Raw genomic sequence first — 13,400 nt, 5'->3', positions numbered from 1 at the left:
TATCTTCCAGGCGTGTTCGACTTTGGTTTCCCTCATTTTACACCAAGTTGCACCGCGAGTATCAAAACATGGTCAAAACATATTATAGATGAGTTAGGATGCTTCTGTGGTGGAAAATAGAAGGTGGTCACTCAAATTTAAAGCAAAAATATTTGAATTCGAATATTTTCGACGCGCTTTTCGCTATAAATTAGAAGAGCGAAATACATTGTTTCTAGTTTCTTTTGGTGTATTCATATTTTGTTTCACCCTTGTAACGTAAGTCGTTTCCGAGATATGAACACTTTTTGATTTTCGAATTTTGAACAATAACTTTAAAATTTGAAGGAATTTTAATCTGATTTTCTGGTCAAAGTTATCTCTGGATATGAGGTACATTTCGAATAAATATCACAGCAATCCGTATAAGCGCACTTTTCACCATCTTATCCGGCTATAAGTTTCTATGTAAATAAAACTACGGAAATCTAGATTTTAACATGTAAGTAAAACAGTTTCACAAACCTTCTTTTGTTCCTGAGACATTCGCTTACGTTCTTCTGCTTTTTCCTTGAAGTAGTTATGAATATGGCTGAAGTTGCACTTAGAAAGAGTCTTGATTTTACTTCGCTCCTCGCTGGTCATGCACTGTCTCCAATCGTGAAAGAAATTTGTGTTGAACGTTTTTTGCGAAGTATTTTGATGATCTAACATTTTAGCATAGTAAGTCGCAACTTCTTCAGTTTTCAGAGATAACTTCATTTCCTTGCCTACCAAAGAGAAAGAATTAGCAAAAGTAGATATATTTTTCCGTATACAGATTGTTTCAAAACAATACCGACAACGTTTGGGAGATGATTCCTGACACCAAGATAAGTCAAAAAGTATAGACCAAACTGGGTGCACAAATGCTTGCCTTCGGAGTTACAGGCTGCCGAAAACATAAAAAAAAAATGAACTTTAAAGGCCCCTAGCTTCAAAGCTATGAGACCTACCGTAGTCGGGTCAAGGCTTCACTTAGGAATTAGTACGTGCTCTATGCAAATATCCATGTTTCAGAATCCTGCTTATTTCCACAATAATTTTTATCGAGATAGTTGGTGAGTACTTCAAATTGTATGCCCGTAGCCAAACTCCCTCTATAAAAATTGATGCGTCAGTACCGCAGAATTCTGAAATATGTATTTTTGGATAGCACACATATTAGTTCTTACATGAAGTCTTGATCCGACTACGGTAGGTCCGATAGTTTTGGAGCTATGGACCTTTAAAGTTCATTTTTTCATGTTTTCGGCAGCCTATAACTCCGAAATGAAGCAATTGTGAACCCAGGTTGGTCTATACTTTTTGTCTTATCTTGGTGTCAGGAATCACTTCCCAAACGTTGTCGGTGTTGTTTGGAAACACCCTGTATATGTATATATATATCTTGATAAGCTTTTATTAAGTACTTATTTAACTAACGGTTGGATTGTTGCTTTTTCAGAATAAAATGTAGGGACCTTACATCATAGGAGTATGAGAGAAAGAGAGGATATATACTTCACATACTTGGGGTATGAGAAGGTATACAAAGCCTATAGAATTGATCTTGTGAAAATGACGTTAAATAGATGCGTTTCCCATATGTTAAAACATTTTTTCGTTAAGCGTAAAAAAATGGTGAGGTTAAAACCTGACATCCTTGGAGTATGATTGGCAGCTATATACTTTACACACTTGGGATATGATAGGATGTATAAAGCTATTGTTATTTGGCATCAGTGTAATCTCAAATATAAGATTTTTTTAGTTAAATCTTTAAAAAAAATGGTAAAGTTAAAATCTCACATACTTGGGTATGCAAGGATATATAATACTGACCGCTTCAACTACCAGCATAAATTAATATACAGGGTGTCGCAAAAGTAATGGTAGAAAATGAAACCACAGATTCCTGGCACCAAAACAAGAAAAAAATGTTTATATAACGTATAGTCCCAAATGGATAGGGGGCGAGGTAGACAGCTTCGTATGTGGGGGGAAAGGAACTTCACACTTGCCAGTGGAATATGATAGGAGCTAGGAAGGGGGTTCAGAAAGACATAAAAACCCTATATGCTTGACATGTTAAACGCATGCTAGATAACTGCGCCAGAGATTCTCCACACGTCATTTTAGGATTCACCGAATGTCTGTACAGCAAGGGTAATGAAACGGTGCAGTAAAGATGGAAACCATACATAAAAATAGTTGTTATCATGATACGATTGCATGCACATCTGCAATTGGAGTCAAAGCAAAGATCACTTAGCATGGTTGCAAGATCTCAGGGGGTAATGGTAAGTGGTATATCACGTAGAAACTTGCAGAGAGAGGATAGAAATAAGAACAAGTGTAACTAGTCGTGTCATATAGGACCTAATGAAATAACAAACTGAATCCACAACGACGTACTGTATTTGTAACCTGGTATCTTACATAGAATAGTACTACAAACTATTAGGCCATACATACTAACAATAAACGTACCTAGAAAAGATGTTCAAAGTGCTGTCCTCCCACATTTATGCAAACGTGCTAATCGTGAGTTTTGAATGCATTCCATTACTCCCCGTGTGTTGCGTAACTGTTCATACGCATCTTCAATGTGGTTTTGTAAATCGGCTAATTCCATTTCCTAAGTGTGAAGTTCCTTTCCCCCCACATTCGAAGCTATCTAGCTCCGTCCATGTCCATTTGCGGACTATATGTCATATAAACTTTTTTTTCTTGTTTTGATGCCAAGAATCTGTGGTTTCATTTTTCACAATTACTTTTGGGACACCCTATATAAACTCAAGTTTGGCGTGATCCATTTTACTCTCGTCATCAGAGTTTATTCCTTGTTACTCTCGGTCTTATTCGTTATTACTGCACTTGAAACATTTTAGTTAGTTTACTTACCATCATAGTAGAATTTAACGTCGTTAGGAAGTCTTTCATACGGTGGTGTAAAAACTGGACCCTTGTGTTCTAAGTATTTCCATTTTACAACACTTTTGCTCTCTTCTTCGTTCCACCTGTAGAGAAACAAGTTCTCAATTACATTTACCAACAATACTAGAGGTTACTAAATCGTTTTAAGAATAAAATGTTTTATTTCAATTTTTTATTACTATTTCAACATTAGCGAAAACACACATAAATTTGTTTCATTCAGAATTTTTCTTCTGAATACATTTCGAATGCACATTAAACTATAATGCTATTGTACAGGATGGTCCAAAAGTCACCACACCTACTCCAGTTCTCTTACTGCAAGTTGTAACATGCAAAACACAGTTGACGACTCAAAGAATGCCCTAGAATAGCGTTTCTCAAACTTTTCTCAAGTGGGGTCACTTTTATTAGTCAAAATGTTCTACAGAATAGTCTACTTTTACTCCTTTCGAAAGCGAATTTATCATTTAAAAAAAAAATGCTTTGAGTAGACATCATTATGCCAGTATAGATATGTATATTTCTAAATTGAAATTTCCTCAATATTTTATTGGAAAAATACAATATTTTTTAAACAATTGAAGGCTATCAATTATGTCTCATAATAATATCTTTATATAAGATACTAGAATTTGTATAATCTTTACCTTCTTAAATTTATAATATACGAGGGCCGTTCGGAAAATAACCTCCGATTGGTTAAAATAAAGAAACACCAAATTAAATAAAACGAATTTATTATATACATCTGAAAAATTCCATAAATATTAAATCACTTATCATATCTCTGCACTAGCTTAGAAATTCCATCAGCATAAAAATCTCCCGCCTGGGCCTTGAGCCAGCCTGGGGTCTAGGTCAAAACCCCCACAGCCAAAACCCCCACACTCAAGAAATGTCAAAACACCCACACAAACGGTCATAACCCCCACACTAATGGACAAATCTCCCAAACGCACGAACGGTCAAAACCCCCACAGCCAAAACCCCCACACTCAAGAAATGTCAAAACGCCCACACAAATGGACAAATCTCCCAAACGCACGAACGGTCAAAACCCCCACAGCCAAAACCCCCACACTCAAGAAATGTCAAAACGCCCACACAATCGGTCATAACCCCCACACAAATGGACAAAACAGCCACACATAGCAACGGTCATAATCTCCACATAAATGGACAAAACTCCCACAAAATCGGACAAATCCCCCACACTCTGAAATGATCGTCATTTCACGTCTTTGTTGCGGCTCTTTATGACGCCCAAGAAGAATAGTTGCAACATCAGTTTAAGTGGAATAAAAAATGTTATTAAAAAGTACAAGGGCAATACATGAGTATGGGGGTTTTGTCAATTTGTGTGGCAGTTGTGACTATTTCTGCATGTGGGAGTTTTGTCCATTTGTGTGGGGGTTTTGTCCATTTATGTGGGGATTGTGACCGTTGCTATGTGTGGCTGTTTTGTCCATTTGTGTGGGAGTTATGACCGTTGGAGGTTATGACCGTCTACCAGTGTGGGGCTTTTGGCTGTGGGGGTTATGACCGTTCGTGTGTTTGGGAGATTTGTCCATTTGTGTGGGGGTTATGACCGATCATGTGGGCGTTTTGACATTTCTTGAGTGTGGGGGTTTTGGCTGTGGGGGTTTTGACCGTTCGTGCGTTTGGGAGATTTGTCCATTTGTGTGGGGGTTATGACCGTTTGTGTGGGCGTTTTGACATTTCTTGAGTGTGGGGGTTTTGGCTGTGGGGGTTTTGACCGGTTCCCCCAGCCTGTGACAACATCTTTCAGCTCATCATTACCAAAGCGCTGAGATCCAAGCCACTTCTTCAAATGTCGATTTTCAGTACCACTTCCTGAACGAGATCATCAGTGACTACTGATGGCCTGCCATTCCTCTCTTCGTCATGAATATTTGGTTGTCCACTTTTAAATGAACGAACCCATTCACTATCAACTCCTTCACTCATCACACTTGGTCCATACACGGCACAAAGTTCCCCATGAATAGCTGTTGCCGAATATTGTTTTGCCGTAAGAAAACATATAACAGGTCATACCTCGCACTTGGCGAAGTTTTCTATTGCAGCACACATTTTGAGACACTACAAAACTGGAACTAGTGATCAGACAATCTTTACTCTACCACAACTCGATGCAGTCTGATCTACCGCGCACGTTTGTGCAAAGATGGTAACGCTGTCCCATTTCTTCACGCACAGTAACCAATCGGAAGTTACTTTCCGAACGTACCTCGTATTATTTATATAATATATATTCTTGTTTGAGATTCTGTGTCAAAAGCAAATCATTTGAATGTTATTTTTTTGTCTTCTGGTGCTAATGATTAATCTAAGAGGACGATACGGACATGCCTTGAGCACCACAGTTTGAGAAATGCTGCCCTGAAAGAACTATTGTAGTGAGTACAAAAGCTCACGAACGATCGCTCATAGTTCAATTAATCCAATACATTCAAACAGATATCATTGAAACATTAGTAAATCTGCTTCGCCGAAACGATCAATTCCAAGGTGGCATAGAAAGCTGTTCGACAATGATGATGATGGAGATATGCATTTCGGTCACAAAATACCTGAATGAGGTGTTCAAAGATGAATAAATAGATTGAAAGAGGTTCATATGCTTACGAGAATGAATGGAATGGTCACTATCAAGTTTGAATTTTAGCTCCTGCCAGGGACGTACTTAGAAATTTATTTCAGTAGGACTCCAAAGCATTTTGGGGTGGTCGAAATTAAATATGAGGATAAATTATATTAAAATGAGTAAAGTAACCCCTAAAATTAAGCTAAATTTACAGAAAAGTCGAAATTTTGGGGAGTGTCGAGACCCCCATGACCCACCTCCTGCGGACGTCTCTGATTCTTAGAATAACACGTTGAGGAAGTTAATCAAAGAGCATGCAGCTCGTACTCGTTCTAACACACTATGGACGAACTTAAAGCCGCAAATTAATGTATCTTTGCATCGTTATTAAGAATTCTGGATTGCTCTTCTCCGAAAAATCCTATGCTATGAAAATAAAGGACTTCCCACGAACACTCTGAAAGAAGCGTTGTGTTATAAGGAGTGTTGTTTACACTATATAAGCTATACTAAAATCTGATCTTTGCTGTACTCTAGTTTTTCCTTCATAGTTGACTCTGCATAAGTCATAGAAGGTATCGGACTTCTGAATCACTAGACGTTCTTAATTTTGTATTTATGTAGTTTCTACTTATAGGTATAGTAAATTTTTCGACAAAATAGAATCAACTTTTGAACAGATCAGCTTTTGAATTTGAGGCTTTGTATTTTGTTTCCTTATCAATACCGAGGCTATGAAGGATGTTATCTTCGCACCAAACCAAGATAAAATCCTGAATCCTGTCAGCTAGGAGCTGTACAACTATCATGCATAATGAATCTTCACAGTACAGGCCGTTCATTGCCTAACTATCTTGCCTATTGGTAGTATTAAAAAGAATCGTGTTGTCAGCTTAGAGAAAAATATGAAAAGGATTGTGTAGTAAAAGGATTGTGTAGCATTGTAAAGGCACGTAGAGAAGAAAACCCTATGTGACGTACGTAAAAACGTAGATTACGTGCGAAAATCCTGTCGGTTTGAACTTAATGTACGACTATATGCAACATGATGCAGAAAACGTATGTTTTATTATACTTTCCGCATAAATGTTCTATCTATACGTACTTTCCTTATGAAAGAAAGAAATATATACAGGTGTTGGACAAAAAAATCTAAAACGTTTGCAAAAATGTGAAAATCATACCCAGTATGGTGTGGGGCCTCCTTTCGCGTCCAAAACAGCTTGTATCCGACGTGGAATGGACGTATACACCTCCTGAATTGTGGTGTGTGGAATTTTGTACCATTGTTCCTCCAAAACATGCTCCAGTTCCTTAAGGGATGCTGGTGGAGGGTAATGAGACCGAACACGCCTTTCTAACTCAGGCCATAATGGTTCAATGATGTTCAGATCTGGTGATTGTGGGACCCACGAGAGGTGTGATAGCTTCTGGTCATGCTCCCCAAAACATGATTTCACCATTTTTGCAGCATGACAGGGTGCCAAATCATCTTGGTAGATGCCATCACCATCAGGGAACAATATTTGGGCCATGGGTAGAACCTGGTCCCCCAAAATGGCCTCATACGCCTTAGCGTTCATCATTCCATGCAGGGCTAGGATAGGAACTTCAGAAAACCACGATATCACTGCCCATACTGTAACAGAACCACCCCCATGCTTATAATTGGGAGCAGGCAGTCTGTATCATAGGCCTGCGACGGTGTTCTCCACACGTAAAAATGACCGGTTGTAGGAAACAAGGTGAAGGTCGATTCATTGGACCATATTACGTGTTTCCACTGCTCATGAGTCCACGCCTTGTGGTCCTTGCTCCACTGGATACGCCTCTTCGCATTTACTGCTGTGACAAGGAGTTTGGCGATAGCGGCCCTACCATGAATTTTCATTTTATGAAGTTCCCGTCGCACTGTTTTCGATGAAACCGGGTTCTGTAGGCCAGAATTGAGTTCAGACGTAATTTTCATTGCAGTGGTCTTCTTTTTAGCTGCTACAATCCGTTTTAATGCCCTCCGGTTCCTATCTTACAGGATTGTATTTCGACCACTGTTGTGCTTTGCAGACGTCGTTTGTCCATGAATTATGTATGCCCTCGTGACATTGGACACAGTGCCTTTCGATACCTCTACAATGTTCGCCACTGCTGCCACTGAAGCTCCAGCCAGAGGGGCACCAACAATAATGCCTTTTTGGAAGTCTGTCAGGTCGCCCATTTTACACCGCACCACTTTCACACCACGACACTCATATTTGAACTGGTTACTGCTGACGGAAGAGGAACGTCCACATGACACATTGAAAAAAAAAAAAAAAAAAGATCGGCAACAGCAACACGTGTTGTACAGTGGATGGGCCAAACTTACGTGTCCTGTATGAAGTGTTTTTAGAATTTTTGTCTACCCCTGTATATAGCCTGTAAAAATTGCACATACAGATGGACGTATTGGTCTAGGAATTAATTCGTGCGGTTGGTACGCACACATTGAAGCTGTAGTACAAACACAAAATACATAAATACCTTAAGAAAAATATTGTCCATCGCTAGCCACCACTTTCGCCCATCTGTCAGGCAATGTACGGATTCCGTGGCGAAAGAAGTCCTCATCCTTGGAAGCGATCCAGTCAGAGACCCATGTTTCGATATCTTCTGAAGAAGTAAACCGCTGTCCAATCAAATCGTTGTTCATGCAATCGAACAAGTAGTAGTCCGAAGGAGCAACGTCTGGTGAATACGGCGGGTGGGGTAAAACTTCCCATCCGACATTTTCTAAATAGGTTTTGACCGGTTTTGCGACATGTGGGCGAGCGTTATCATGTTGAACAATAAGTTTATCATGTCTGTTCTCCCTTTCTGGTCGTGTTCTGGCCAGAGCTTGCTTCAAACACATTAATTGTCGTCGATAACGTTCTCCATTCATAGTTTCACCCGGTTGCAGCAGCTCATAGTACACCACACCTTTCATATCCCACCATATGCACAGCATAACCTTTGCACAGTGAATATCTCGTTTTGGTTGTGATGGACCTGGTTCAGCTGGTTTCACCCAGGCCTTTTTTCGTTTAGGGTTCTCGTAATGGATCCACTTCTCATCACCCGTAATAATTCGATGCAGAAACCCCTTTCTGCTCTGTCGTTGAAGCAGCAATTCGCAAATGGTTTTTCGTCTTTCAACGTCTCTGTCTTTCAATTCATGTGGAACCCAATGTGACATCTTTTGAATCATTCCCATGGCTTTCAAGCGTTTGGAGACTGTTGTTTGATCAACGCCTAATGCTGCTGCAAGTTGTTCCTTCGTTTGACACGAATCCTGCTCGAGCAATGCTGTCAATTCTTCGTCTTGAAATTTTTTTGGCTGTCTAGCTCGCTCTTGGTCTGCCAAGCCGAAATCACCACTTCTAAACCGTGCAAACCACTTCTGACACGTTCGCTCAGCTAGAGCATGGTCACCATACACTTCCACCAAAATACGATGACTTTCAGTCGCACTTTTCTGCATGTTAAAGTAATGCAGCAGGACACCCCGCAAAAACACTTTATCAGGCACAAATTGCGCCATGTTCACTTAACTACAAACTGGTGTTGTTGACGCTTTAATCCACTGTCCTATACTACGAACGATACGCGATGACAGGGGTTTGCAACACATGTGTGGATACACGGAACTGTGGGACGCTCCGTTCGTTGCGCCATCTCTTGTCCACCCGCACGAATTAATTCCTAGACCAAATAACATATGGCTGACATATGTAACATACGTATAAGTATATATAGAAAGATGTCACACATCCTGAAGGCATGATATAGCATCTAGGTGGAAAAAGGCAGTACGTATGTAGCATATGAATAATGTATGCTCGGTACATATTTCCGAAGTAAAAAAATGGATTCAGTATATTTGTACAATATACTGCTGTCTGGATAACAGATTTTTTTCAGTGCAGGAAAAGACATACAAATATTATGGGGGTGCGCCATAGAATAGTATGAGAGAGGCACTAAAACAAATTCATACGTTACTTTTATAGTTATGTGTGGATATTGAGGAAAATAAGTGCCAAATATAAAGGAAGATTCTCCTCAAATTTACTCAGTTATGATAAGGGAGATAGTAATATCCCAAATATTGTCAAAGAGTATATGCTTAGCACTAGTGGCGCCCCTATCGTCTGGGGTAGACATTGCAACACCTACCCGTGTCATAAATACATACATTCTGTTCCTCATTTACAGAGGTTGCCAGTAATGAGAGGTTGGTACGCGTTCATTGGTGTATTAACACATTGGCTTGGAAGCTCTAGATACTTAAAGTAAGATCAAGATTATTCGCTGTGGAGCCCTTTTCCACTGACGTACCACCATGAGTCGTATGAATCACCCAGCAGCTGCTCGTGTACCACCTGTGGTACGTGTACCAAAGGTTGGGAAACCCTGCCGTAGAGTCAACTTGAAATGAAAAGTCAAAAAGAGTCGTGTCAATGCTGTGAATACGTCACACTAGTCGCGTGTAACAAATCATCAAGGTTGACTCCTGGAATCAAGAACAGAATCCACTTGAAAACGCAACAAGACATCGTCCTCTAACAATAACAGAATAAGAAGCAATTTCGTCATAAGAAACTACAATACCAGCAGCTGTCAAAGCATTGTGGAGAGAATTTGAAGGAATCCACTTCCTAAGCGAAGAATCATACAATACAAAAAATGAAAATCCCACCACAAAGCATGTGACATGTGACACATCATTAAATAAATTCTTTAGTTTTGAAGCAAATAGCGCTGTCTAGCTAGAAGCACAGGATAAGAAGTACCAGCAACTTGACGTTAAGTAAGATGCACAAAAGAGGAAAATGATTATTGCAGTAGCACATGAATGGGAAATTCTTCTTATAGTCAAATAAACTCTAGAATAACAGCAATCAGGCTTGAGAGTGAAGAGCCTAGGCCACCCAATTTTTTTGAGTAACAAAAATAATTGAATCTATTATTTATATAAGTTTACAGTAAACTCATGATATACTGTATCTAACATAGTATCAGTTCTGTCTGCCTCTCCCGCCAATTTTTACCTTCTAGATCCGCCACTGAGGCTTGGACCGTCAAAATATCATCTCGGACCCTCTCATCCCTCGTAAAGACGTTTATCACACTACATCTCTCTACAGGGTGTTTCAAAACAACATCAACAACGTTTGGGAGGTGATTCCTGACACCAAGATAAGACGAAAAGTATAGACAAACCTGGGTGCACAAATGCTTCCTTTCGGAGTTATAGGCTACCAAAAACATGAAAAAATAAACTTCAAATGTCCATAGCTCCAAAACTGTGGAACCTACCATAGTCGGATCAAGACTTCACTTAAGAACTAATATGTGCCCTATCCAAAAATACATTTTTAAAATCCTAAGGTACACACGCAACAATTTTTATAGAGGGATTTTTTCTAGGGGGATATAATTTGAAGTACAACTACTTCTATAAAAATTGTTGCAGAAGTGGCGCAGTAGTAAGGGCCTGACTTGGCCTCACTCTTAATAATCTAATTTTGGGTCTCCATGGACCATAATGAATGAATTAGGGATGCTTTGGCCGGGATTACGTCACCTATTGAAATTTTGCTTATGCTTATTCAGGGGCCATGAACGCTGGCACGAATGAATCAGAGGTACCTTGGTCCTGCTATGACGTCATTGAATTGGGAGTATTGGATCAGAGGTCATGATGATTCTTTAAAATTACTAAAAATATGGTCTTGATGATTCATTACGTTATGAAATAGTACAGGTTTACGAATGTTTTCGTTCCCTTTTATGGCATAAAATTTGGAGATTGTTATGCATGGACTAACACGGATGCAAATGAAATCTTTTAGTTTTACGTCCTACGCTTATGCCATTTAGGCTAAAGGAGATGGTGACGATAAGAAAGGAATGAAAGTGTGGGAGAAAATTGGAGCATAATGTTGCCCACCACAAGACTATTTTCGAGGTGTTTAAATCAGGGACCACATACAGCAGAGGTGAACGCTCTACCACTGAGCCACCGCACCTCTACTGGTATGAATGAATTAGAGGTAGTTGGTTCGATCTAATATGTTCGTTTGACGTCACTGAACAGGGATTTTTAGCTTGGAACTTATGATGGCTTGTTTCGTTTCCTTTTATGAGTATAAAATTTCCAAAACAAGGTTTGATTTCTTTCTTGATGACCTATTACATTATGAATTAGTAGACCTCAGTAATAGTATAAATTAGTATTAGTATTAATATGAAACTCGAAAACTTTGGAGTTCCTTTGTGGCTAACCGGTTAGCGTATGCGTCTTTAACGTGGGAGACCAGGGTTCGATTCCCGGCAGGAGCTCATGCGGTTCGGATTGTTATCCCTTTGATGAGATGGACTAACACTGGTGCAAATGAAATCTTTAGTTTACGTCCTACGATTAGGCTAAAGGTGACGATGAGAAAGGAATGAAAGTGTGGGAGGAAACTGGAGCATAATGTTGCTTACCACAAAATTACTTCGAACCAGGGACCTCATACAGCAGAGGTGAACGCTCTACCACTGAGCCACCACCTTCCTTACTGGTGCGAATGAAGTAGAGGTATTTGGTTTGAGGTAACGTGATTGTTTGACGTCGGGGTGACCCTATTTCACTTTTGGGACCCCCACATGGACCATAATGAATGAGTTAGAGATGCTTTGGCCGGGATTGCATTACCTATTGAAATTTTTTGCTTATGTTTACTCAGGGGGGCAGGGATCACTCAGGACACATAAGATCACCTTGATCCACGTGACGAGGGGGCCTCGTTCCATTTGATGAGTATATTTCGTTATATAATAGAGTACAATGGTTTACTTTTTGGGAGTTATCGTTCCCTTTGGAGCTTATTACGTTATATGGAGACGTATTTAAATTATTTCCTTAAATTTGATAAGTACTTTGTGATCCATTTTGTTCCGCTTCAGGGGTGAACCTTGCAATCGTCCCGAGTTCGATTCTTGGAAATGTTGAATTTAATGTCCCCACCGATGATGAGAAATGAGAAAACATCATAAACTTACTTGCTTGCGGATTGAAGCAGAGACCTCACACATCAGAAATAAGAGCTGAGTCACCATGGCCCATTGAGAAGTTCAGTTTGTTGATTACTATGTCATGGTCCCGAGTTCGATTTTTTTTTGTGTTAGTTTAAGAAATGTTGAGTTTAACGTCCCCTTGAAACGATGATGAAAAAATGATAGGAGGAAACATGAACTTACTTCGTTGTGGATTGAAGCGCTGAGCCGCCGTACTCCATTCAGTGCGAACAGTTTCGCGTATGAAAAGAAGACGAGCAGATTATGTTACATTACACATTTCAGTGCGAGCAGTTTATACTAGGTTTATGTTTCATATAGAAAGATAGAAGATCTGCGTTGTCATCTTTTTTACTTCGTGTGCAACTTTGACCTTGAAGAAAACCTTGTTGACTCAGTGCAAAGCATTGACGTATACACATAATCTTATTGTTTAGTTGGCTGTATTTAGAGATGAATCAGACATGTAAGGTTGCTGGTTCGAATCTAGTTGTGTTCGCTGTAACTCAGGGTCTGAGCGATACTTACCGAAATTTTTCCAGTGTTGCCAACACTATCAGAATGAATCGATTCATTTAGTCGGAGCAGTTTCGTGACGAAAACTGATTTTTGTTTTGCACACAAAAATTTTTCTGAAACAGAATTTTGTTTGTACATAAAAATTTTTCTGAAACAGAATTTTGTTTGTACATAAAAATTTTTCTGAAACAGTTTTTGTTTTGTACACACAAAAAAAAATTCTGAAACAGAATTTTGTTTTCGTACACAA

General features: G+C 39.4%; 1 protein-coding gene across 2 annotated transcripts in view; it reads right to left on the bottom strand.

Moving 5' to 3' along the window:
• The window catches only part of LOC145675508 (DNA topoisomerase 1-like), a 103,410-nt gene that overhangs the window by 74,750 nt on the left and 15,260 nt on the right, over positions 1-13,400 (bottom strand). For both annotated transcript variants that reach the window (XM_081745961.1, XM_081745960.1), the window contains exons 3-4: positions 2,905-3,020; positions 505-749 (exon numbers count right to left, since the gene is read on the bottom strand). In XM_081745961.1, the coding sequence (XP_081602087.1) occupies positions 505-749; positions 2,905-3,020 (361 nt within the window). The remainder of the gene's footprint in view (positions 1-504; positions 750-2,904; positions 3,021-13,400) is intronic.

Source organism: Thermobia domestica, chromosome 18 (assembly GCF_964235325.1).
Source record: "Thermobia domestica chromosome 18, izTheDome1.hap1.1, whole genome shotgun sequence".
NCBI classification, from domain to species: domain Eukaryota; kingdom Metazoa; phylum Arthropoda; class Insecta; order Zygentoma; family Lepismatidae; genus Thermobia; species Thermobia domestica.
Note: the sequence above shows the minus strand (reverse complement) of the source record. Positions and strands in the feature narration are given on the sequence as shown.